Here is a 25919-nt window from a genome sequence, read left to right on the forward strand (position 1 = left end):
TTGCTACTATAAATATTTAGATTTAATTTTTATCATGTTTGAAATAAGTAGGTATTTATTAGCCACAATTCTTTTAACAGTATGGCTCTTCATGTAAAACTGTTGAAAACTTAGGGGCACCTGGCTGGCTCAGTCAATAGAGCATGTGACTCTTAATCCCAGGGTTGTGAATTTGAGTCCCACTTTGGGCACAGGAAAGAAAAAAAAAAAAAAACTTGGTGATTGTGGAAGAAGTTTGGATCAATCCTAATTTTTTCCCTCTTGTTTTACCATTTACTTATTTGATCTCAGGCTGTTTTGTAATGACATTTGCTTGTTAAAGAAGGTTTAATATTAAAAATTAAACTAATAATCATCTTTAGTATGAAGATAAATCTCATTTTTCCAAACATTACTTCATGTCTTTATTATTGAGGGCAGATATTTCTGTCTTTAGATGTTTTTTGAAAATATTCGTCACATATTAAAAAAAAAAGATTATTGAGACATTTGTAATTAACACTTGTTTAAAATTTTTCAGGTCTCAGAAAGATTCCAGCAGCTAATGAAGCTCTTTGAAAAGTCAAAATGCAGGTAGTTAATGGTTCTGCTACAGGAGACTAGTGAAGTAAATGTTTGACACTGTTACTGTGCAGTTAATGACCTGTTAGTCATTGAAGATACGAGTAGTGGGTGAGAGATACCCAGTTGAGTTCCTGCTTCAGTCACAGGTTGGAGGATGATTGCTCGTGCAGGCTTCTGAGGTCACCTCATCCACAGGGACATGCTCAGAGAGAAGCCTGCTGCAGTTCAGATCAGCATGGCATCTCTCCTCAACTCTCCCTCTCTCTTTTTAAAGTATAATTGACATACCATATTATATTTCTCCTCAACCTTCTGACTGCTGATGAGTCTAGGGTGGAGGGGAAATGCATTTGATGATTAATAAAAAATTTTTTATAGGTGAAGAAAAATAAAACATTCTTGAATAGCATATATTTCACAATGAAGTCTATAGTCTTTGTAATTTAATATTTTTCAAATTTTAATTAGGAATACTAAATACTTTTAAAATATGAAACATACATCATTCATAAACATGAAATCCACTGTCATCTGAATAGATGACATCATTTACCATATCAATTTAAATTAATAATGTTCACAGACATGTTTCCTCAGTTTATTTAAGCCATTTCTTTACAGGTTTATTAAGGCAATAATTAGAGCAGTTTTTTTTTTTTAAGACCCAAACCAATTGCTTAGATATTTTGAACTTTTACATAAAGAAATGGTAAAGATATGTAACCTATCACTATTTTTCAGTTTGTTTGTAAGTATAATTGAGTGCAGAACACCCAATTTCAAATGAACTTCAAATTAAATTCAGTACAAATTAAATTAAATCTGAATAGAAACTGTATTGGGACATAGATCTTAGTGTAGAGCATCCTGAATATTTTTGAGTTTTAAGTCTATTTCTGAACCCAATGTAAATTACTGTCTTGAGATAACCTGTTAATTTCAGTATCCTCTCTAAGCAACTCAATTGCTAGTGAGAGCTTAAGATGTTTAGCAGTTTACTATGAAGTTAAAATCCTATTTACATAATTCAGAATGTAAGATTGAATAATGGAGAGTTTAAATAGAAAACATCTTATTCTTTAAGAACTTTTCCAAATGGCCCGATTATTTTTCAGATTTTCTGGACTTTAAAATTTTCACAGCCTTTAAGAGATTAAGCTGAGTTTTTATTTTACTTGAATGTTATCTTAAAATGTGACTTCCATTCTCTTGTGAAGATAAACACATTCATGAAAGAATAAACTTGTATCTGGAAGTTATGTTTATTAGTTCCATTACAAATCTAAAATCCTAATGGCTTTGATACTTGAAATTTTATTTGCTTGCATGATAGCAGAAACAGTAGGTTATTTTAATCCTAGCTGTCTCTTAACTCATTTTTTCTATCGCAAGTACTATAGTCTCATTAAATTCTTTCAAAATCAGAATATAGCAATAAAGTTACCAAACTGATTCTGTAAAAAGCTAGTTCTTTAACATTGATATCTGAGTGAACTCATTTAAAGAACAACACCTTATAAAGGGTCATGTAAGAAAAATAGAATCATAACTTCAGCATTTTCTTATATTACAGATAAATTGCTGAACTTTTTGGAATCTTAATTGATATTCCATACTACACAGAAGCTTAGAATTCCTCATGTTTTAAATGGGGAAGTAGAGGGCAGTTTTATGGCATATTTGGTTACTAGATGAAAATCAATATTTGCTATTACTCGCTGACTTTTTAATCTCAAGTCAGCTTATTTAGCTTGTTCCAGCCATCAGTCTGATTGCCCACTTGTTACTGGTCAAGATATTTATTTTTAAACAGAACTTGTTATTAAGATAAAAGCAACAGTGAAATGGCATTGAAACCTTAGTTTTGATATTTCAGAGAAACGACTTTCTTTTCTAGATTTTTCAGAATAATTTTGTAGCATTTTAAACAATGATTATTTAGTTTGTTTTCATCCATTTTTATTTGCTTTTCTAATTGCCTCTCATTTTGGTAAATTGTAAAATAATTTAAATAGTGTATATGTAAATATGTATAATTACAATGATGTAAAATACTTTGTGTGTGTGTATGTGTGTTTGTGTGTATACAAACACATAAAGGGCTTTGCCTAGCCAAGGATTTTTTTTATATGTATAAAACTTTTTGTATAAAGTTTGCTTTCAATACCATTAATGTATAAATAAAGCCATGTAAATTCTGTTATATTTTTATTAGAATGTTTCTTTTAGTGTGTTTAGATAATGATTAAAAGGAAAAAAGTAAACTCCCAGGGGACATGGGGGCTGTTTTGAATTGGTTCTTGGTGGGGATATGGCTTGCTGAATGTGAGTAGATTCGTTAGAGAAAACCAGTTGCCTTTGCCTGCTTTCTTACAGCAGGTACTAGTACAGTGAACCAGACTTCTGCTGCAGGTGTCCTCACAGATAAAATCTGGGCAGCACAAAAGCCCTTTTGGGTGAAGATTTGGGGGAAAACAGGTAAGGATTGACTAGTTTGTGCATTATTTGTTCACTCCTCCCCCTCCAGACTCATAGGTCTGGTGGGTTGCAGTGTCAGCCCTAAATTCTAGGAAGTGTCTTAGGAAATTGCCAATTCTTCCATGATATCTGAAGAGGGAGCTCTATTCTGAAGGGTTACTTGGTAGATTACAAACTGAAATAATTTACTATGGTTTTAGTAGCGTTGGGGCTGTCCACCATCAGGCTGTATCTGCTTGCCTGTCTTTCAACCCTCAAGATAGCCCAGGGGGCTGGCCCTCAGCCTTTCCTTAGAGCATACTATCACTCAAAAGAGCCTACACCACCAGGTAAGTGAGTTCACAGCCGAAAGAGGTGCCACTGGTTCAAAAGAAAATTGATTACATAAGACCATCAGAATCTAAAAGTAAGCCCATAAACATTAAAAGAAATAAAGGGAAGATTATAGCGATGTGATACAAGAATAAGAAATAATGACCCAAATAGAAATATAAAAAACAAGGCAGCACGGGTGGCTCAGTGGTTTAGCGCCGCCTTCAGCCCAGGGCGTGATCCTGGAGACCCGGGATTGAGTCCCGCATTGGGCTCTCTGCATAGAGCCTGCTTCTCTCTCTGCCTCTCTCTCTTTTTCTCTGTGTCTCTCATGAATGATTTTAAAAAAATTAAATAAAAAAACCCCAGTATTTAATGTGTATATTAATGTGATAAAGTGGAATAAAAATAGGATGGATGTAACTGAAGAATAAATTAGTAAGTTGGAAAATCAAATTGAGAAACTCTCCCAGGGATCCCTGGGTGGCGCAGCGGTTTGGCGCCTGCCTTTGGCCCAGGGCGCGATCCTGGAGACCTGGGATCGAGTCCCACGTCGGGCTCCCGGTGCATGGAGCCTGCTTCTCCCTCTACCTGTGTCTGCCTCTCTCTCTCTCTGTGTGACTATCATAAATAAATAAAAAAATTAAAAAAACAAACAGAAAAGAGCATCTCTTTAAAAAAAAAAAAAAAAAGAAACTCTCCCAGAAGAAAGAAGAAAAAAGAAAACATGGATATAGATTTAAGTGAGATGAAGGACGGAGCTTGATGGACCAACATTTAAGTAACTAAAGGGGTCCAGGATAAGAAAAAATTTGAAGTTCGGAAGGGCCATAAAGTACTAATGAAGAAGAAAGTACTCACATCTGGACACATTGAAATTTAAGAGTATTACAGATGAGAAAAATCTTAAGTTTTTCTTGTAAAAAAAAAGTTTTTAAAGATTTTATTTATTCATGAGAAACACACAGAGAGAGGCAGAGACACAGGCAGAGTGAGAAGCAGGCTCCATGCAGGGAGCCAGACATGGGACTTGATCCTGGGTCTCCAGGATCACGCCCTGGGCGGAAGGCAGGCGCTAAACTGCTGAGCCACCCAGGGATCCCTGACCTCAGACTTTTCAAGAGCAATATTGGCTGTAAGAAAACCTTTTGAAGTATTGGATCTAAAGTTTTATATCCACTTGTTACTCAAATGTGAGGTCTAAACATTAAGGTTTACCAATCAAAAATCCATATTGTAAACACTTTTTGAAAAATACTCAACAAAAAATAAGCCCAGGAGATAGTATAAGAGCTAGGCAGTAAGAATGGTTAGATATCTTGGTAAAGTGTAAATAGGGCAAGAAAGAGAAAAAAGGACAAATCCATAATCCAGAATTAGTTTTTTTTTTTTTTTCAGAATTAATTTTAGACCATACCAACACGATGGAGATCAAGGGACCATGAGAATGTTAAGAGTTCTTGTCTTGTTAGGATGAAGGTACACGTTTAAAAATGTTGAGCTTCATTTTTTTTTTTAATAGATTTTATTTGAGAGAGAGCATAGTGAGGGGAGGGACACAGGAAGAGGGAGAATCAGACTCCACTGAGCAGGGAGCCCAACATGGGGCTCAATCCCAAGACCCTGAAATCATGACCTGAGCCAAAGGAAGATACTGAGCCACCCAGGCACCCCGAAAGTTTGAATTTTAAAAATTAAAGTCTGGCACTGAGAAAAGTAGCTTGGTAAATTCCCACAAAGTGAACAGTTCTATAACACCATCCAGGTAAAGAATGATAATTTTGTTAGCTCCCCCAGAGAGTCCCACCCCCCCATTCCTAGTTATAATCCATCTTCTTGGAGATCGGTGCTATTGCTGATACTACCGTAGGATAGCTTTACCTGTTTTAATGAAATCATACATCATATACACCCTTATTTGACTTTTGCTCATTCAGGTTTGTGAGAATCTTCCATTTAGGATGTTTCCATTGGGGGTTATTTAAATAATGCTGGTCTGAACATTGTACATGTTTTTCTGCTGCATGTATGGACACATTTGTGTTGGATACATACCTATTAGTCGTATGCAGATGTGAAACTTTAGTAAACGCTGCCCAACAGTTTTCCTAAGTGCATTTGCCAATTTACATGTCTTCAGTAGTGTGAGTTCCAATTTCTTCACATGCCCTCTACCACTCAGTATGGTAAGTCTTTCATCTTAGTCATTCTGGTGGAGTGATTTCTCCTGAATGATGGCCATTTGAATACCCTTTTTTTGGTAAAGTCCTTGTTCAAGTCTCTGATCTATTTTTCTTACTAATTTGTAGGAACTATTGATATGGTCTGGATATGATCCCTTTATTCTGTACATGGAAATCCCTTTTCTGACTTTGTGGTTTGCCTTTCACTGGGTCACATATTTTTTGATGAGCAGACATTTTAATGAAGATCTAGTTTATCATTCTTTTAATTTATAGTAGTACTTACTGAAGATAATCTTTATCAACTCCAAGATGAAGATATTTTCTTAATGTCTGAAATTTTTATTGGTTTACCTCACGCATTTACATGTACAATTTACTTGGAATTGATTTTTTTCTAGGGTGTGAGGTAGGGGCTGACTTTAATTTCTATTTTTAAAAAATATCTTCTTGATTAAGTCTCATTTGTTGTAAAGACTGTCCATACCTCACCACTCTTCATTGCCACTTTGGCAACAAATGAGATTCCCATGTATACATGAATTTCTTTCTGCAATGTCTCTTCTGCTTATTGGTCTCTTTTTCTAAACTTGCACTCACATTATCACTCTCTTAATTAGTGTATAGTAAGTTTTGATACTCAGTAGACAAATTCTGTCACTTTGTTTTCTTTCCTCACCATTGTAGTGGATGCATTTGGCTCTTCACATTTCCACATACGGGTTAGAATCAGTTTATCAAGTTCCACAGAATCCATGAATCAATTAATTTGGGAAGAACTGACATCTTTAAAATTTTGAAATTTCTAATCCCTGAGCATGATATATCCCACTATTGAAATGCATTTATCTAAATAACAATGTGTGTGTGTGTGTAAGTCTTGCATATTTTCATTCTTACTGTTTGATAGTATCCGATCCTGTAATAAACAATTTCATTTTCTTTTTGGTATACAGAAATACACTTGACTTTATACCTAGAGACTTGCTGAACTGTCATATATATGTTAAAGATTTATCGGTAGATTCTTTTGAATTTTCTGTACAAATCATAGTTTTATTTCTTCCTTTGTAATCTTAATTTTTTTTTCGTTTCTTTGCAGTGGCTAAGAACTCTAATACAATAATGTTTAGAATTGATACTAGTGAACATTCTTGTCTTATTCTTGATCTCGTAGTGGAAACTTAAAATATTTTATTAATATGAGACTTCCTGTTGGGGATCCCTGGGTGGCTCAGCGGTTTGGCACCTGCCTTTGGCGCAGGGCGTGATCCTGGAGTCCCGGGTTCGAGTCTCACGTCGGGCTCCCAGCATGGAGCCTGCTTCTCCCTCCTCCTGTGTCTCTGCCTCTCTCTCTATGTCTATCATAAATAAATAAATAAATAAATAAATAAATAAATAAATAAATCTTTAAAAAAATATGAGACTTCCTGTAAATCAAAAAAGAATGGATACAAATTAAGGAAGTTTCCTTACATTCCTAAGGGCTTTAAAAAAAATCATGAGTGAATATTTATTTTTATTAAACTGTTCTTTTAGTTTGTAAATGTGAATTACATTGATTTTTAAATAAACCTTGTAATCTCAGAATAAGCCTAACTTTGATGTATTAGATCCTTTATATATAATATTAGGTTTGGTTTGCTATTTAGGATTTTCTGTGATTTTTTTAATTTTTTTTTGTGCATGAGATTGATCTTAAAATTTTTCTTAATGTCTTGTCAGATTTTGGTGTTCCGGTTATGCTGGCTTCATAAAAATGCATTGGAAGGTGTTCTTTTTTTCTGTTTTCTGATGAGATTGTGAAAGATGAGCATAAGCCCATTTGCTGAAACTATTTTGCTGTGAAATGAGTTTCTTCAATAGAAAATGTGTGGAATACAGTAGTGGTGAATAGGTATTCCATAATGCCATTCTAAGAATATGATTGCTTCCTGTTCCTTGGACAGAGTCAGTGTGATGTAATACACCTGCTACTCAGTAGTTGGCTAGTCCATATTTGGACTTAACTTTGACTTCGTGGTTGATAGGTTAAGACTTACACAGTGGATGTACCCAAAAGAGCTGTGGTAAGGGGAAGTCCATACTGTTGAGCTCATACAAAGCTTTCTTGCCATATGGCCATTTTTACACTAAGCACTGGGTTTGCAAGGGAAAGAGACTCATTTCCAGAATGCGTTATCTTGTCCACCTCATTGTTGAGATTCTGTTCAATAAGCAGATGCCTTTTGTGAATATTCACATGGGACACAGTCTTCTCTGTGTATGATGTTAGGAATGCACTCACGTTGCTGCTTCCCTAGACTTTGTCATATATCCAATTATGTTCTCTTCAATTCTAACCTTCTAGCTATGCTGTTAACTACTGTCCTTGAATAGATTCTAGTTTTGGCCCTCTCTCTGAGTGAAGGAGACAAATATAAAGTTCTGTGTCTCCTCCTACCCCCATCCTTGGGGAGAATTTCCCTTTTTCTTTCTTTCTTTTTTTTAAAGATTTTATTTATTTATTCATGAGAGACACAGAAGGAGAGAGAGGCAGAAACACAGGCAGAGGGAGAAGCAGGCTCCATGCAGGGAGCCTGATGTGGGACTTGATCCCGGGTCTCCAGGATCATACCCCGGGCTGAAGGCGGCAGTAAAACCGCTGAGCCACCAGGGCTCCCCGAATTTCCCTTTTTCATTCTGTCCTGATTGGGATTGTAATAGAGCACTCGACATCTGGCTTGTGCTAGCATGTAATACAGAAACACCTGGAAGCCAGGCCCAAATCTTTTTCTTCTCAGATAACTGGTTATAAGGGGCTGCACATGAAGCCATAGGTGTTGAGTGAGTGAGAAGAGAGGTACAGCATTACATATTAGAGTCTGAATTACCTGCTTATGCAACTTGTATCTTTCAGATCTGCTTCAGCCTGCTTATTTATATAACATATCTTCTTATTGATGAATGCTGCTTTTTGTGCTCAACTTTATGATTGGGTGGGTCAGATAAAACCCGGTTAATTCTAGGCAGTTTGGGTCACCTGGTCCCTTGATTACCCAGGGTCAGACATTCAGTTTCTAACAGGGTACACAGCTTTGTTATAAAACACTGGAGGTATCCACTCTGATTTCTTTTATTGAGGGTTATCAGAGACTTCATGCAACATATTTATTAGCTGTAGTCTCTTTGAGTCTCATCTTATTTGCTGGGATCTTGCACTGCTTTTGTATTATAGCCTGACCTTGCTACAGAGCCTTCTCTTTGTTCCCTAGTGGAAACTGACAGCCTTACAGCTTAATCGTTAAGTGGGGGTAGTGTAACACATCAAATGGCCTCTGGAATTCATAAAGGCTTATCAAGCATTATGGATTTTGTTTTTGCAATTATTTTAGTGCAAAGGACAGCAACATATCTTTTCACTTGGCAAGGGATGGACCTCCAGAAACTCCACTGGGGTGGCAGGCCCCTTCATTTTGATGGGGGTTTATATCCCATCCTGTGGCTTGCATGTCTTATTACTAAAGCATCTACCATACTTGCTACCTCTTTCTCATCAGATCCAATCAGCAAAATGTGGCCCAGTATGATGTTCTGGGGATGTCAAGACTGTCTAGACTCTGTGGCCTAAATGATGGCAGAAGACAGGGAAATTGATGTAACTTTCAGACAAGATGGTGACAACTGTATTGTCTGTGATCCATTTTGAGTTAATTTTTGTGAAGGCTGTAAGCTCTACGTCTAAATTGAGGAAGGCAAATGAAGGGTTAGGGAAGAAGCATCTAGAAAATGGTGTCAGTGTTCTACTCAGTTTGGTGTGGGTTCATGGATGTTCACTATAGTATTAAAAATACATTTTCAAAAAAGATCTACATGAAAGAATAATGGCAGTGTGCCATGATCCAATGGTTATGATTGATTTGATTCAGTGCACTGAGGTATACTTTAAAAATTAAATACATATTGAGGTGCCTAAGTCCTGACATTGTGATAGGTGCTGGTGATAAAAATGAAAAATTCTTCCTCTGAAGGAGTTCAGCTTCTGGGAAGACAAACACCCAAGTTAACTGTGAGAAGTGATACACTGGTGTTACAGGCAACAAATTGGGGCAACATAGAGGAAATGCTGTATGATCTGGTCCTTGAAGGATGCCAAGGCAGAGAAGAGTTGTGAAAGGCATAAATTCAGCTTCGTGGGTAAATTATTTTGAAATTTAATTGAAAATTTTGTGTAGGTAATACATTAGCTTGGTTTAAAAATTAAGAAGATATAAAATGGGGGCGCCTGGGTGGCTCAGTGGTTGAATGTCTGCCTTTGGCTCAGGTCCTGATCCTGGCTGGGGTCCTGGGGTCGAGTCCTGCATCGGGCTCCTCACAGGGATCTGCTTCTTCCTCTTCCTATTGTCTCTGCCTCTCTCTATGTCTCTCATGAATAAATAGATAAAATCCTAAGGAAAAAAAAAGTTATAAAATGTATCATTCTGAGACTTGCTTCTGTCTTTTTCTTTGTCCACCCTATTAGGGTAATCTCATATTAATTTCTTGTGCATATTTTTTACTACTACCTTATGCATTTTCGTTTCTTATTTCTTCCCCTTTCTTACAAAAAGAAAAGAGTTATGTACCTTGCTATTTTCATTTCATACAATACGCTGGAGAATGTTCCATATCAGTATGTTTTCTTTTGGACAGCTGGAAATATACCATTGTGTGAATTTGTCATAGTTATTTAACCAGTTCCCTGTAGATGGACATGCTGGCATTTCCTATCTTCTGCAAATGAATCACTTTGTAAACGTCATTTTATACATGTGCAAGCATACCTATAAAATAAATTTGTAAGGGTAGATAATTGATAACCAAAGTAATAGATTAAATTAGGTTCATGAGCATACATCCTGGTACTGGGAGAGGCAACTGGCTGAAGGTGGTAAGAGAAAAGTACTGTTTATTAAGCAGTGATGTCTCCTAAATATGACAGTCAACACTGCATTTTTTTTTTTTTTTTAAGATTTGATTTTATCAGAGTGTGCGAATGTGACGGGAGGAGAGGCAGAGGCAGAGCTAGAGAGGGAGAAGCAGGGAGCCTGCTGATTAGGGAGCCTGCTGCGGGGCTTGAACCCAGGACCTCAGGATTATGACCCAAGCTGAAGGCAGACACTTAGCCCACTGGGCCATCCAGGCACCCCAGTGGAGGGATTTTAAAACAAGATTTCAAAATTAATTCCTCTGGCAAGTCTTTGGATTGGGGGAAGTAGGGATGTTCAATAGATAAGTCTGGAGCTTTCCATCCTGGCTGGCTTTATCCAGACTGCCTGTTTTTACCGTTTTATAAATTGAAATTCCTAACAACAATTGACTTTAGGTTCTGCTGCTACAGTGTTTTCATCTTTTATTTTGCAGTTCTGTTTTTCTGTAATTGGCATTTTTTTTTGGGGGGGGTGATAACTTATCTGAAGAACACCAAATTCTTTGCTTGGAACCTGATGGGTTAACCCAGTTCCTATAATTTCTTACATTTTCTCTTGGGAATCTCCTATTTCCTCTGAATCTGAGTAACAGATGAGGGACTTGGCACAAATGAGCTTTTTTCTTCTGCAGCTTCTACCCTATATTACTCGTACTTTCCCTTCATTGGTATTATATTGTCTTTCCCAGTCCTAATGTTTTACAGCTGCTTATGGGAAACCAACAACCTCTTCTGCCTCTAGGGAATTTATGTCATCCCCCCGCGGTGAATGTGGGGACTCTGTAAGTATCTGTACCACTGACTAGCACAGAGGCGGTAACTAGTGGAGCTCTCAACTCCATGTGCATCTTCCTCCATCCTGGGACATTTATTCTCTAAACTTTCTGTTCCCTTCTGTTTCTCTGAGTGTGTCTTGAGCCTGCCAGTGACTTCACAGATTCAACATAACTTGGTGAAGGAGAAAGGAGGAAATTGGGGAAAAACACACACAACCTTGTTCTCTCTGGCAGTAGTTCTCCTCCTTTAGTGTGCTAATTCCTGCTGAGCCTTAGGGCTGGTTGGGGATGAGGCAGTGGGTAGAACTTCAGCAGCAGGGCAGGATTATTTAACCTCACTAGGCCGTTTTAAACTATTGTGAGATTATGGGAGAGTTGTCCACTGTGTGCCTCTGCCTTAAAGATACTCACCTGCTTGCTGAAAAGTCCTCAAGAGGGCAGCCTGGGTGGCTCAGTGGTTTAGCGCCGCCTTTGGCCCAGGGTGTGATCCTGGAGACCTGGGATCGAGTCCTATGTCGGGCTCCCTGCATGGAGCCTGCTTCTGCCTGTGTCTGTGCCTCTCTCTCTCTCTCTGTCTCTCATGAATAAATAAATAAGGTCTTTAAAATAAAAATAAAAAGTCTTCAAGAAGGAAGTGATCAGATTGATACATCTGCAGACTTTTTTTAAAAAACAAATTGACATATAGTTGCGTTTATTTTTACTTCACTGCCTAGTTTAAACATTTTCTTGAATTAGGTGATACATTTGCTGTTCAGAGGATTCAGTGTACAAGATTCATCTTACCTCTTCCCCAGCCACTCAGTTACCTTCTGTTGAGGCAACTAATATTAGGAGTTTCTTAAAAAAAAAAAAAGGAGTTTCTTGTGTACCCTTCTGGATTATTCTATGCATAATGTATGATTTTAATGTTTGACAAGATGCTTTAAAGGCATTACATTCATCTCTTCAGGTGAATTTTGGAATTAAATGTCAAGGGCTTTCTGGAACAGTGTGCTCAATGCCATAAAAATACACATATTAATACATTATGTGTTTTTGCTTCTAGTTAATTCTGACAATTTGTTCTTCAGGCTAGTGTGCCAGATAGTGGAAATTTTTTTTTTAATTTTTTAAATTTATTTATTTATGATAGTCACAGAGAGAGAGAGAGAGAGAGAGGCAGAGACACAGGCAGAGGGAGAAGCAGGCTCCATGCACCGGGAGCCCGATATGGGATTCGATCCCGGGTCTCCAGGATCGCGCCCTGGGCCAAAGGCAGGCGCCAAACCGCTGCGCCACCCAGGGATCCCCAGATAGTGGAAATTTAACCTCACTTGTTTAGCTTTTATTATTCTTTAAGACTAAATATATGAAAATAGAATAGTTAGATGATACTTAGGAACTATCATTAATTTATATACTTTCCAAAAAATTTTAAAATATTTATTTATTAGAGGGGGGTGGCAATGGGACAGAGAGAGAAGGAGAGGAAGAGAGTCTTCAGCAGACTTCATGCTGAGCGTGTAGCCTGACTCAAGGCTCAGTCCCATGATGCTGAGATCATGACTTGAACCAAAGTCAAGAGTCAGATGCTCCGTCAACTGAGGCACCCAGGCGCCCCAAGCAACAAACTCTTGATCTCAGTTCAGATCTTGATCTCAGGGTCATGAGTTCGAGCCCCATGTTGGGCTCCATGTTGGATGTGGAGCTTACTTAAAAAAAAATGCACAGGAGCTGTCATTTGGTATCATCACTGGGTTCTAGTGATACCCTTGCTTCAACCCCTCTAAGATAGCAGTAAGACTGTGTATTTGAGATGTGACTGATGTAGATATTACAAGACCGGGGGTTAGGAGACATAGTCTCTGCCCTGCATTGGGCAAGTCATTTGACCTCTCTGGAATTTAAATGCTTTTTCCACAAAAATCTGTCATAGCTCTCTGAGGCTTTCAGATTATGTACTGAAAAAAAAATTCCTCAGCTGTCTGTTTCAACCTAATGGAATATTGCTAGAACAATCTACAGACGTGTAGCTGGCTCCCTCTCTGGTCTATTGATCTCTTTTTGCGATGTTTCTACTTTCATCCTAGCATGATTTGCAAGAACACTTTGGGTTTGTCATTCCATTGTTACTTGTTCACATTTGACAAGGCAAGACTCACCCCAGGCAGCTCTTGAATGAAATTGGACATGTCCCATTGATCTGTTACATGCATTCCCAGAGTAATCAGTTGGAAGAAATGCACCAAAACTCAAATCACTGTAATCATCCACAAATAAAAAAGGAAAATTCTCATTTGTCTCACTTTTTGTTTCTAAATATGATACACCAGGAGAGGCTCAGGCATGGTGTCAATTAGGAGAAAATATTACAAGAGAATTGCAAAGCCCCCAAAGGACATTTTGACCTCCAGGGAGAAGTAGGTTAGACTGTATTGATCAAAATTACTGTGCTCATTCTGGATTCTGGCCCACACACAGCTGATCAGAGTCTTTATATCTGCAACCAGCAGCAGCTGTTCACTAATTAGCCACTCATGGTCCAACTTTAAGGTTCTTTGATCCCAGTTATTTTTTTTGACCACCCATGAGGTAAGTGGTAAATATGTGGACTTGTTTATGAGAAATATGGGGAATCCCTGTGGGGATAGAAAGATAAGATCTGAACTAAAATTCAGGAAAGGGGCACCAGTTTTTACATGGGAGATGCTAAATTAGTATTTGATAATAAAATTCAAGAATATTTCTAGGACCTGTAGTCATTATTGGTAAAAAGTAGTTACGTTTAGGAAACATGGGAATATTTGTCTGAAGGATTTTGCTCTTGCGTGCCAATATGCATGATTGTAGTTTTATTTTTCATGTTGACCTAGTTTTCTTTTACTTGCTATGTAAAGGTAATGATTACCAAGTTTTAAAGAGATAGTGGCAATAAAAAGGATTAAATATTGGGGCACCTGGGTGGCTCAGTGGTTGAGTGTCTGCCTTTGGCTCAGGTCCTGATCCCAGGGTCCTGGAATCGAGTCCCACATTAGGCTCCCCTGCCTGTATCTCAGCTTCTCTCTCTCTGTCTCTCATGAATGGATGAATCTTTAAAAAGAAAAAAGCATTAAATAGTTTAGGACTGCCAACTAGAGAATAAGTTAATGAAATGAGTTAGCTTTCCCATTTCAGGGTTTTTATATAAAATAGAAAGTCTAGATTTTTTGGTAAGTGCTAAATGAGTGATTTAAAAAAAATAATGGGGATCCCTGGGTGGCGCAGCGGTTTGGCGCCTGCCTTTGGCCCAGGGCGTGATCCTGGAGACCCAGGATCGAATCCCACGTCGGGCTCCCGGTGTATGGAGCCTGCTTCTCCCTCTGCCTGTGTCTCTGCCTCTCTCTCTCTCTCTCTCTCTCTCTCTCTCTGTGACTATCATAAATAAAAAATAATAAAAAGAAAAACTTTAAAAAAAAATAAAAATAAAAAAAATAATGTCCAAAATTTTTAAAGAAATGATGAGAAAGGACCTAAACTTTAAGAAAGGATAGAACTTAGTAAATTATTGCCTCAGTTCATGAGGCATAAGTCCAAGGTTTTAAAATCTAATTTTTAGGGCAGCTCTGGTGGCGCAGCAGTTTAGCGCCGCCTGCAGCCCAGGGCGTGATCCTGGAGACCCTGGATTGAGTCCCACGTTGGGCTCTCTGCATGGAGCCTGCTTCTCCCTCTGCCTGTGTCTCTGCCTCTCTCTCTCTGTGTGTCTCTGTGAATAAAAAAAAAAAAATCTAAAACCTAATTTTTTATTTGCAAGTACTACATATAACTACATTCCTAATTTTTCAATTTCAAAGAATTCACAAGTACATAGAATGTTTCATTAATACCCCTCCCAAGTTCTGAGAGCTATCTACTAAGTAAATGTTATTTTAAAAAATTATGTGTACATATGTATGTATATACAAGTAAAAATTTACATAAATAATTTACATTGGATAAAAATCTGTCATGCTTAGAAGAGTCTTTATTCTTTTTCTTTTTTGCCTCTCCTTGCCCCTATACCTTCATCACCTTCTACAGACCTCCAGTATCCTATATATATGTTTTTAAAGATTTTACTTATTTATTCATGAGGGAGGGGGTGGCAGAGACACTGGCAGAGGGAGAAGCAGGCTCTATGCAGGGAGCCCGACGTGGGACTCGATCCCAAGTCTCCAGGATCAGGTCTCCAGGATCAGGCCCTGGGCTGAAGGTGGCGCTAAACCGCTGAGCCACCTCGGCTGCCCCTCCAGTAATCTATTAACTTCATAGTGTGTGCCCTGTATTTTTTCTCCATGCTCATATAGATATATACCATATACCAAATATGTATACACATTTATAGGATTTTATTTTACTCTGATATAAAAATCTCACATTGAATCTATGGATCAGTTAATTTGGGGAGAATTGACATGTTTACAAATACTATTTTCCAATCCCTGAGCATGGTATATCCCCCAATTAATTTATATAAAGAAATATGTGTATTTGGCAGTGTGTCTATCCTTGAAACTTTGTCCTTTGGTTTCAGTGACACTATTCTTAGGGTTCCCCCACCCACCCTTTGTCCATTTTTCATTTTTATTTGTAGATTTATTTTCCTATGCTATTTCTCAGCGTTCTGTCATTGGCTTACTTTGTCTTGTCCCAGCATGATCTCTACCTATTCAGTGATTATTCACAAATTGTAAATGTTTATCTCCTGTTTGTACCTTTTTTTTAAAACGTCTTTTTTTTAAGATTTGTTTGTTTGCTTATTTATTTATTTATTTATTTATTTATTTATTTATTTATTTATTTATTTATGATAGACATAGAGAGAGAGGCAGAGACACAGGAGGAGGGAGAAGCCGGCTCCATGCCGGGAGCCCGACGTGGGACTCGATCCCGGGACTCCAGGATCGTGCCCTGGGCCAAAGGCAGGCGCTAAACCGCTGAGCCACCCAGGGATCCCCATGTTTGTACCTTTTGTTGTTTTTACTCTCGAGACCCAAATGCCTTCTGGACATCTCCACTTTTGGTATTCAATTTTTTGGGTAAAATCTAAAAATTTTTCAATTGCAATTTCTGGCACTGATGTGCTTAAAAAGGATTTCCTTTACTTCAAAATTATAAAACATTTGTCCTTTATATATATTTTTTAATTAATTAATTTATTTATGATAGAGAGAGAGAGAGAGAGAGAGAGGGGCAGAGACACAGGCAGAGGGAGAAGCAGGCTCCATGCACTGGGAGCCCGACATGGGATTCGATCCCGGGTCTCCAGGATCGCGCCCTGGGCCAAAGGCAGCCGCTAAACCGCTGCGCCACCCAGGGATCCCTGTCCTTTATATTTTATTCTAATACTTTCATAGTTAACTTTTTTACATTTAATACTATATTCCACCTGGGATTTATTTTATTTTTGGATATAAGTAGGGAAAATGGAATGATTCTATATTTTTTCTCTTGTTTTTTTAAAAAGATTTATTCATTTGAGAGAGAGAGCAAGTGCACTTGCATTGTGTACAAAAGAGCAGGGGAGGGGCATAGGGAGAGGAAAAGGAAGAGAATCCTCAGCAGACTCTCAGCTGAGTGCAGAGCCCAACCTGAGGTTTGTTCCCATGACCTTGAGATCATAACCTGGGCTGAAACCAAGAGTTGGACACTCAACTGACTGAGCCACTCAGGCACCCCTGTCTTGTGTTTTTGAGTTGATATTCATCAATTCTTTTTCAGTATTTGTCTGTTTTGTATGTTAGTGAGAATCCTTACTAAGTACTATGAAAGCTGGACCAGGTATATCTTGTTCATTGTTGAATTCTTTGGCTCTAGGACAATGTCTAGGTGATAGTAGGATTTTAGTAAATATTATTGAATGAATGAATTGTGGAAGGGGAAAATTCTTTCATTATTGGTTTTAACTTTATAACATTTTCTGTTTTTTTTTTCTCCACATTTTTAGTATTGGGAAGTCTTCCACATCTTAGAAGCCTTTAACCTATTTAAGTATTTTAATCTCATCGAACTTTAAAAATATTCTTTTTTTTTCAGGGTAAACCAAATAACCTATTCATGTCAGCTATACTTGGTTCTTTCCTAGATTCCAAGCTTGCTAGAGAAGCAGTTTATATTCACTTTTCTTCTAAATTAACAAAGCTTTCATGAAAACATGCAGTTCCAGATGTGGCTTTGTGGGTATAATCACATGTCTGGTACTGTTTCTATGACTGCTTAATCTTTACTGCTACCCTGTGCCTGTCCCAGAGGGCTTATTTGGTTGATTTTTCTTACTTGCAGTGGGATCCATAGACAATACATAATGAGGATCTACTTAGATTTTTTTGTTGATTATTCCAGTGATAAAGCCAAGGAACAGTTTTAAAATGGAAAGACATTTCATCCCAGTATTATTTAATGATACCTTCTGTGTGTAAAGAATAAAATGCTATAGAAAGTGTCTCTGTCTGCAGAAAGTATACCTTTCCATGAAGAGGGACATAAGACATAACCATCACAAAACTCATGGTATATACAATGCCAGATGAGTGGTATTCAGGAATGGGAAAAATCTCTCTGACTTGGGATGGTTAAGGAAAAACTTCCTGGCAAAATTGAGACTTAGTTAAGATCACATAGGATAGGGGAGCCTGGGTGGCTCAGTTGGTTAAGTGTCTGCCTTCAGCTCAGGTCATGATCCCAGGGTTCTGGGATTGAGCCCCACTTTGGGCCCCTGCTCAGTGGGGAGCCTGCTTTTCGCTCTCCCTCTACCTGACTCTCCCCCTGATTTTGTCTCTTCCTCTCTGTTAAGTAAATAAATAAAAATGTAAAAAAAGTTAATGTAGGATGTCTGGTCAATGGGACATCTGATATAGGTAGAAAAAGGATCAAAATTTGTGATGAATGCATTGTACAAATACGAGGGCCATTGCATATGGTGGGATGATGGGATGATAGTCAACTTTGTGTGGGAGAGGAGAGGATAGGCAGGAAACTGGATCAGTCTTTAGTTTTTTGTTTGCCAAAAACATATTCCTTGAAAGTATCCTATTTCAATCAAGCATGGACCTTAAATATTAGGGCTGGAAAATCCCTCATAGTTTTGCTGACATGAAAAAAGAAACTGCTTTATTGATGAGCCTGTGTTGTTGAACATTATATCCATGAGTGCTAATAACTTCAGCGTTTTCTGTATGTTTCAGACATTAGCCTCTTACCATGGGGGATTGGAATTTATTGGGTGGCATCCTAGAGGAAGTTCATTCCCACTCAACTATAGTGGGGAAAATCTGGCTGACCATTCTCTTCATTTTCCGAATGCTGGTACTTGGTGTGGCTGCTGAAGATGTCTGGGATGATGAACAGTCAGCATTTGCCTGCAACACTCAGCAGCCAGGTTGCAACAATATCTGTTACGATGATGCTTTCCCTATCTCTTTGATCAGGTTCTGGGTTTTACAGATCATTTTTGTGTCTTCTCCTTCTCTGGTGTATATGGGCCATGCACTTTATAGACTTAGGGCTTTTGAGAAGGAGAGACAGAGGAAAAAGTCACACCTCCGAGTCCAGATGGAGAATCCAGAACTTGAATTGGAGGAGCAACAAAGGATAGATACAGAACTGAAAAGGTTAGAGGAGGAGAAGAGAATCCACAAAGTCCCCTTGAAAGGATGTCTGCTGCGTACTTATGTATTACATATCTTGACAAGATCTGTGATGGAAGTAGGGTTCATGATAGGCCAATTTATTCTTTATGGGTTTCAAATGCACCCCCTTTACAAATGCACTCAACCGCCTTGCCCTAATGCAGTGGATTGCTTTGTATCCAGGCCCACAGAGAAGACAATTTTCATGCTCTTTATGCACAGCATTGCAGCCATCTCTTTGTTCCTGAATGTACTGGAAATATTTCATCTGGGAATCAGGAAAATCATGAGGGCACTTTATGAGAAATCCAGCAATGAAGGCGTTGAAGAGGAAAGTGGAACCCCATTCCATTTGAAAAAATATTCAGTGGCCCAGGAGTGTATGATTTGCTCTCCCTTGTCTAAAAGAATCTCTCTACTTCAAGCCAACAATCAACAGCAAGTCATTCGAGTCAGTGTGCCAAAGTCTAAAACCACGTGGCAAAGCTCACAGCCCATGCCAGTTGAAGTAGACCCTTGCTATGTTAAAAAAGAGTGGGCCAGGAAGGATCAGTACAGAGGACAGCTCCATGTGCACAGCCCATGTCCCTGGGATGGCGTTACTCAAATTCAGCACCCGGGACAGCAACCAGACCGCTCCTCTGGCCTAGAAAATGCAAAGTCCCAGTCCTGGGTAGGTACAGAGATGGCTTCTAAACACTACCGATCCCATGCAGTAGGAACCTGGGAGCAGTCCCAGGGTCGACGATCCTCAAGAGAGCCTCTCACAGATTTGCACAGTTTCTGTAGAGACAGCGATGGCAGTGTGAGAAAGAGTGGGGCCTGGACAGACAGATCTTACCCGGGCAGTCGCAAGGCCAGCTTTCTGTCCAGATTGCTGTCTGAAAAGGGACAGTTGCACAGTGACTCAGGAAGCTCCAATTCTCGGAACAGCTCTTGCTTGGACCTTCTGCACCGGGAAAATAGCCCCTCACTTCTGCCTTCAGCCACTGGGTACAGAACATCAATGGTAAGTAAAGACAGACAGCTGGACTGAACATAGAACTATTGCAAGAGGTTTTCCACTCTGGCTACTTCTTAGCCTTCCTTTTCCAGCTTCCTTGTGTGTATATGTGTGTGTTAAGAGAGAGATAGAGGAGGTGAGGGAGGTTAATTTATGGGCAGTTAAATCCAGTCATTCAATACATTCAGTTAAATTCAATTAATGGTATAAGCTTACTGAAAACTTACTTTATATCGTTCAGTCTTGTAAGTGCTGGGTTTATAAATGGATAAAATGCTGTCTATGCCATCAAAGGACTCAGAGTCTAGATGGGAAAGTTAGACAGGTGAGCATACAAATGTGATCAAATGTAAGGTGCCATGTTAGAAGGGGTGGGAGGGCAAAGGAGGGGGTGGTCAATTCTTTATGGATGGGTTGGGAAAAGCTTCATACTTTTGAATTGAGTCTTAAAAGATGTGATGAGTTTCTCCAGACCTAAGAGGGCTGGGACACATGAAAGAAGGCCATCCCAGTACAGAGAGCAGCACAGACAAAGGCTGAGAGATGTGACACAGTAGTGCTGTCTGGGGAGCTATGTGTGGTTGGAGCACTAGCACGTAGGAAGGCTATGGACAGGGAAGGCTGGAGAAGGGCCATGGAGGTCTTGTGGGAAGACAATGGAGAACCCACTGAGAGTGTGCAGTGGAGAAGAAATGGGATCAGAACTACATTTTAGAAAGCTCTTTTCTGTCATAGTGTGGAAAATGGATCAGAAGAGAGATCATTTGTAACCTTGAGTTGCCCATGTCTCATTAAGGAAGGAGGGTGTGCTCCATTGTTTTTAATAGCTCTGGCATTTAAAAGACATATACAAATATTTGGCTATATAGTTCACAAAGACTAAAATCAATATTGTATCGATTTTAATTCTGTTTTCTGAAAAGCCAATGTGTAATAAACATTTCCTGGCCATTGTTAAGACATAATGGATATTTACTATGGACTCTTCTCAACTCTGGAAAAAAGAATGACACTTGCTTTATCCACTGTTCTTAACAGCTTTTTCTATTAAAAGGAAACTCCCCCAAGTTTAGTGGGGGAACTTCCTAGTTGAGCTCACTTGGTTAAGCTCTACACACATACTTTCTCCTGTTAATGATTATATCTGTGATGATTGAATCTCTCCCTTAGTTTCATATCTCCTGTGAGTTTAGAGATACTTTGTTATGCACTAAAACCATATATTGAGGAGGAATCATCCTATCTAGATTTTTCCCATAATACTTCTTTCAAACTGAAACTCATTTTTTGTCAGTGACCAGTCATCTACCCAGAGACTATGTTTAGGATCAGTGTGTGGCTACTTGGAACCCATACCAACCTATAGCAGGGTTCTCAACCCTGGCTGAGTTAGAGTCATCTGGGTGCTTTAAAAAATCTTTTTGCCTAGAACCCATCCAATTAGAATTAAACCAAAATCTCTGGGGGTGGACTGCAGGATCAGAATATTTAAATAAATTCTACCCACAATGTGGGGCTCGAACTCATCATCCCAAATCAGGAGTCACATGCTCTACTGACTGAGCCATTCAGGTGCCCCTAGGATTAGTATTTCTTTTTTTTATTTTTTTTTAAGATTTATTTATTTATTAGACACACCCACACACACTGTACACAACAGGGGTGAGAGGAGCAGAGGGAGTAGGGAGAGAAAATCTCCAGCTGGCTCCCTGCTGAGAGCAAGGAGCTTGATGCAGGCTCAATCCCACAACCCTGAGATCCTGAGATCCTAACCTGAGCTGAAACTGACTGAGCCACCCAGGCACCCCTAGGTTAGTATTTTTTAAGCTCCCATGGTGATTGCAATGTGCAGCCAGGGTTGAGAACCACTATTTACAGTAAACTTGCCAGTGGTTACTACTTCTTACCTACATTTGTGAAGTCAGCAAGACAATTTTAATCATTTTCCCTTTCTTATACCTCCTTCCACGTGCGAGGAATCTTTGTATCGGCAGAGAATTGAGGGAGAGTCCAAAGTGTTTAGTTGAGGCAGATATTTAAAAATCTTTCAGATTATCTTTTAGGTGAGGCCAGCCATTTTTTTTAAGCCTGGAGAAAAGATGATGAAGATGACAGACCCCCTATCTTTTTTCTTCTCTTTCTTCCCTGTTTTTTATGTTTCTAGGAATTACAAATAATGTCTTTGGACACAGAGCTTTCCTACTTATGGTCACTTTCCCACTAAGTCTCTTACAGGGTCGACGGGCTACTTCACTCCCCAAATGGTAAGATGACTTGGGGATTGAGGCCCCAACTATCAACCCTAGGGCTCTGTGGATGACACATCATGCTTCTTGCCAACAGAGGGACCTTTAATTAGAAATCAGTGCAGCAAGAAGGATTGTAATCATCACTGTGAATATATTGACTATAACCTGCTTTTTTACACTGTATTAGGCCCTGGATTGTAGAACTTTTAGGACTCGGTCAGATGCATTCTGATTTTGGCAGTTGATGTTTCAGAGAGAAATGACTTCTGGTTAGGACCACAGTTGCTTTGCCACTTATGATGTCTCCCTTGGAACAGTTCTGCAAGAGAAATGCATACTATTCTAGAAGACCATAAAAGCCACCTAGAGGAGCCATGATTTTATGCTCTGAGACATTTCCCTTGCTGTCACTCAAATCCCACTATTTCTTCAAGTCCAAACTCATTGATTGCTAGATAAGTTCCTATCAGGGTTAGTTCTTTGAGGTCAGACTTGGCTGGGCATGGAAAGCAGACTTTCATTTTGGCCAGATGAGCCTGGGGAAGAGGGCCGGCTGAGTTGTTGAGCAAAAATGGAGCTTTGGAAAAGGTTGGCTTACAGTTTCAGACCTGGATTTTGGACAAAAAACAATAAAAAACAATGGGAGAAGGATAAGATGGCGGGATCCATGGGTGGCTCAGCAGTTTAGCATCTACCTTCGGCCCAGGGCATGATTCTGGAGATCTGGGATCGAGTCCCACATCGGGCTCCCTGTATGGAGCCTGCTTCTCCCTCTGTCTGTGTCTCTGCCTCTTTCTCTCATGAATAAATAAATAAAATCTTAAAAAAGAAAAAAGGATAAGAAGATGGCAAATGGGATTTGGATCTTTTAGGGAATCTAAAGAATCTGAAGAATTGTCTTCAGCAGGTTTTGATTGGATCCCTGGTATTTGTGACATACACAGAGTCCCAGTTGGGTGGGCAGGACTGACTTTTACAAGCCCTTTGGATCTATTTTGCTTTGTTTGTCTTGTTTCCTATTTCTTTCAGAACATGCTTCTAGAACTTTCATCTATTATGAAAAAATAATCCATGCGTGGGGCTAGAAAAATGGACCCAGGAGCAGCCGGCATCTGCAGGAGAAAAGTTGCACTTTTGTTAGCTCAAATTGCAAGAAGAACTGCAGGAACCATTCTCTCCACAGGGACACCCACCAGGTGATGGGTGTGTACAGGGCCCACAGGAGACCTTTCCCTGATGGGGCTGGGATCAATGTCTGGTTGCCCCTGGCCTCACCACTGGGGGGCAGGTCTGCTCTCAGGCAGGATGAGACAGGGAGGAAGTGCAAACCAGGAGAAAAAAATCTCGGGGAAGAGCTCCTGCCACTCTGAGGGGAGAAGGATTAAGAAATGGCTATCCTTGCCCCACCGAGCAGCCTGGTGGGACTTGTTGCCCTGTTCACTGCAGAGAGCACTCCTGCTCTGCAGTGGCACAGCAGCAGCTGGAACCATTGAATAGATGGATCGATCGATCGATCTCCTATTGGCTCTCTCTGGAGGACCCTGATACACTGGGTAACTGCCTGGGATGCTGCGGAAGGGAGCCCAGCATTGGATGGGGCTGCTCTGTGCTTCTAGCCCGAATGGCTACTGAGTCCTCTCTGTCCCCATACTTTGCAGAGGTGGAAATGAGGTGTGGAGATATGAAGAGGCATGATCTGTTCCACAGTGAGTTGCTAGAAGAGCCGGTGAAGACCATGTGGATGAAAACGATGTTGGGGCCAAGTCCAAGTGTGTGCGTGCCCTTAAGGGGCCCACCATATTCCATGTGCTTGATGAGGACTCATTCTATCTTGTACAGCTGTGTAAAGTTATTGTTCATCCCGTTTTATAGATCAGCGAAGGCTCAAAGAGACGAAGTAACTTGCCCCACAGCTAAGGATCGCACAGCTGAAGTGTCTGCTGTGCAGCTGAATTCAAACCCAGTCCCAGCTGCTCCAAGGTGCAGACCCCTTCCAGGAAGCTGTGAAGCCGTGCTGCCTCTTGTCCATAACAATCAGCAGCCCCTGGGCCATGATTTATTTGCACATCTGTCTGTCCAGCTAGCCTGTGGAAGCTATAAGGATAAGGCCTGTGCATTTTAAATCTTGGATGCCCAGCATGCAGCACAGCATTGGATGAATGAATGTATGTTTATGCATAGATGCCAAAGACAATATATTACCTTTCACTTTCAAGTCTCTAGGCTCTTCCTTATTCACTGGTGTTCTGTTGTGTGCTGTCAATAGGTTTATTATGAGAGACTCTTTCAGAAACCTGTATGGCAGCGGGTTTTTTTTTTTCCTTTAAATTTCCTTTACCCCCAGAAGCCTTTACAGGGTCATAAACAAATAGAAGTTATAAATAAACGTTAAAGGAGTGTAAAAGGTGATGCTTCTAGTAAATGCTGGTGTGTCTCTGATGGATTCCATCTTTTGCTTTAGGATGAGGCTCACTGCCTCAGGGATGCACCTGTCTTCAAGGGGGAAGAGGAAAAGCTAGCCATGAAGAACCAGTAATGCCTCTTTCTGGTTGACTGAGCAGGCCAGTGGCAGGTGTATGTGGGGATCTGAAGGAGCCAGAGGTGTGAGGATAGAAGGTATCATGGTTCTTGAATCAAAGTGAAAGGAAAGGCACTTGAGTAATGGGATGTGGGATGAATAGCTTTTTCCATCTCTCTGGAAAGCGACAGTGCTCAAGGGGGAGAATTAGAAACCCATTCCACTCTGGGCACTATTGCCAGCTGATGTTAAACATCAACTACAGTCTAGCTCGTGCATTATAATTGAGGGGTGGGGGTGATGGGTTGGAGAAGAGTGAAAAATTCTAGAACAGTTCGAAAGCCTAGTTTTTTTTTTTAAGATTTTATTTATTTATTCATAGACAGAGAGAGAGAGAGAGGAAGAGACACAGGCATAGGGAGAAGCAGGCTCTATGCAGGGAGCCCGATGTGGGACTCAATCCCGGGTCTCCAGGATCACACCCCAGGCTGCAGGCGGTGCCAAACCGCTGTGCCACCGGGGCTGCCTAAAGCCCAGTTATTTCTAAACAGATCCCCAAACTGTTGGAGGGAACTGGTATAGCAGTCGCTAATCTGAGAATCCTCATTGTACCCTGAAAGTAGATATGAATCCCTCCAAAGGTGCTCAAAGGAAAGTGGCTGCTGACCATCTGGGGTGGGCGGTGTTTGAATGCTCCTGTTCTGCAGAACACAATGGCTTTATTCTATTTCAAACTATCATGGTCATTCCCACCACAGGTGCAAATGTCAAGGCCGAAGAGCAAATGACCATCAGTTCCAAATGACCAGGTTGGCTTTCTGGCCTCCCTCCCTCCCTTCCTCCCCTTCCTTCCTTCCTTCCTTCCTTCCTTCCTTCCTTCCTTCCTTCCCTCCCTCCCTCCTTCCTTCCTTCCTTCTGTTCTTTCCTTCTATCCTTTCTTTTCCTTCCTTCTTTCCTTTCTTTTTTCCTTCTCTTTCTCCCCCCCCTTTTTAAAAAAAGATTTCAGAGAGAGAGAAAGCGCATGCGCATGGTGGAGGGGGGAGCAGAGAGAGAGGGAGAGAGAAAAACCCAAGCAGACTTGGAAGCTAAGTGCGGAGCCCAACATGGGGACTTGATCCCGTGACCCATGAGATCATGACTTGAGCTGAAATCAAGAGTCTGATGTCTAACCAACTGCACCACCCAGGCGCCCTTAAATCACCAGGTTTTCTTAATAAAATTTTTTGGAACTAAGACCCACCTGCTTTCCCCAGAAGGGATTGA

The 25919-nt window shown here is 39.9% G+C and overlaps 2 protein-coding genes across 10 annotated transcripts in view; both read left to right on the forward strand.

Moving 5' to 3' along the window:
* The window catches only part of CASP8AP2 (caspase 8 associated protein 2), a 52009-nt gene extending 33306 nt beyond the window's left edge, over window positions 1-18703 (forward strand). For 3 of the 6 annotated variants that reach the window (XM_055330091.1, XM_055330090.1, XM_055330092.1), the window contains 2 exons: window positions 521-573; window positions 2941-3113. In XM_055330091.1, coding sequence (XP_055186066.1) covers window positions 521-573; window positions 2941-2950 — 63 coding nt within the window. In that variant the 3' untranslated portion in view covers window positions 2951-3113. Of the gene's footprint in view, window positions 1-520; window positions 2765-2940; window positions 3114-18442; window positions 18558-18685 lie in introns of those variants that run through there. The other 3 variants (XR_008665076.1, XR_008665075.1, XM_055330093.1) reach the window with 3 other exon arrangements.
* GJA10 (gap junction protein alpha 10) lies at window positions 18459-25467 on the forward strand. 4 transcript variants are annotated; one of them, XR_008665077.1, is made up of 3 exons: window positions 18459-19895; window positions 23168-23341; window positions 23797-24353. XR_008665077.1 is itself a non-coding variant. In XM_055330097.1 (2 exons), the coding sequence occupies exons 1-2, from the start codon at window positions 18459-18461 to the stop codon at window positions 25442-25444; spliced, it is 1467 nt and encodes a 488-aa protein (XP_055186072.1). In that variant the 3' UTR covers window positions 25445-25467. The 4 variants fall into 4 exon arrangements, 2 of the variants coding, with proteins under 2 accessions (XP_055186072.1, XP_055186070.1); XR_008665078.1 differs by having other exon boundaries at window positions 23168-23334; XM_055330097.1 differs by lacking the exons at window positions 23168-23341; window positions 23797-24353 and adding an exon at window positions 25415-25467.
* The last annotated feature ends 452 nt before the right edge of the window (window positions 25468-25919 follow it).

The sequence above is a fragment of the Nyctereutes procyonoides genome, unplaced genomic scaffold (assembly GCF_905146905.1).
Source record: "Nyctereutes procyonoides isolate TBG_1078 unplaced genomic scaffold, NYPRO_anot_genome, whole genome shotgun sequence".
Taxonomy (NCBI): domain Eukaryota; kingdom Metazoa; phylum Chordata; class Mammalia; order Carnivora; family Canidae; genus Nyctereutes; species Nyctereutes procyonoides.

Excerpts from the sequence above, each read along its gene's own strand:
- GJA10 (XM_055330095.1), top strand. The coding sequence starts at position 18,459 with ATGGGGGATTGGAATTTATTGGGTGGCATCCTAGAGGAAGTTCATTCC. Across the intron at positions 19,896-23,167 it reads CTGGGTACAGAACATCAATG|AACATGCTTCTAGAACTTTC; the intron begins GTAAGTAAAGAC and ends TATTTCTTTCAG.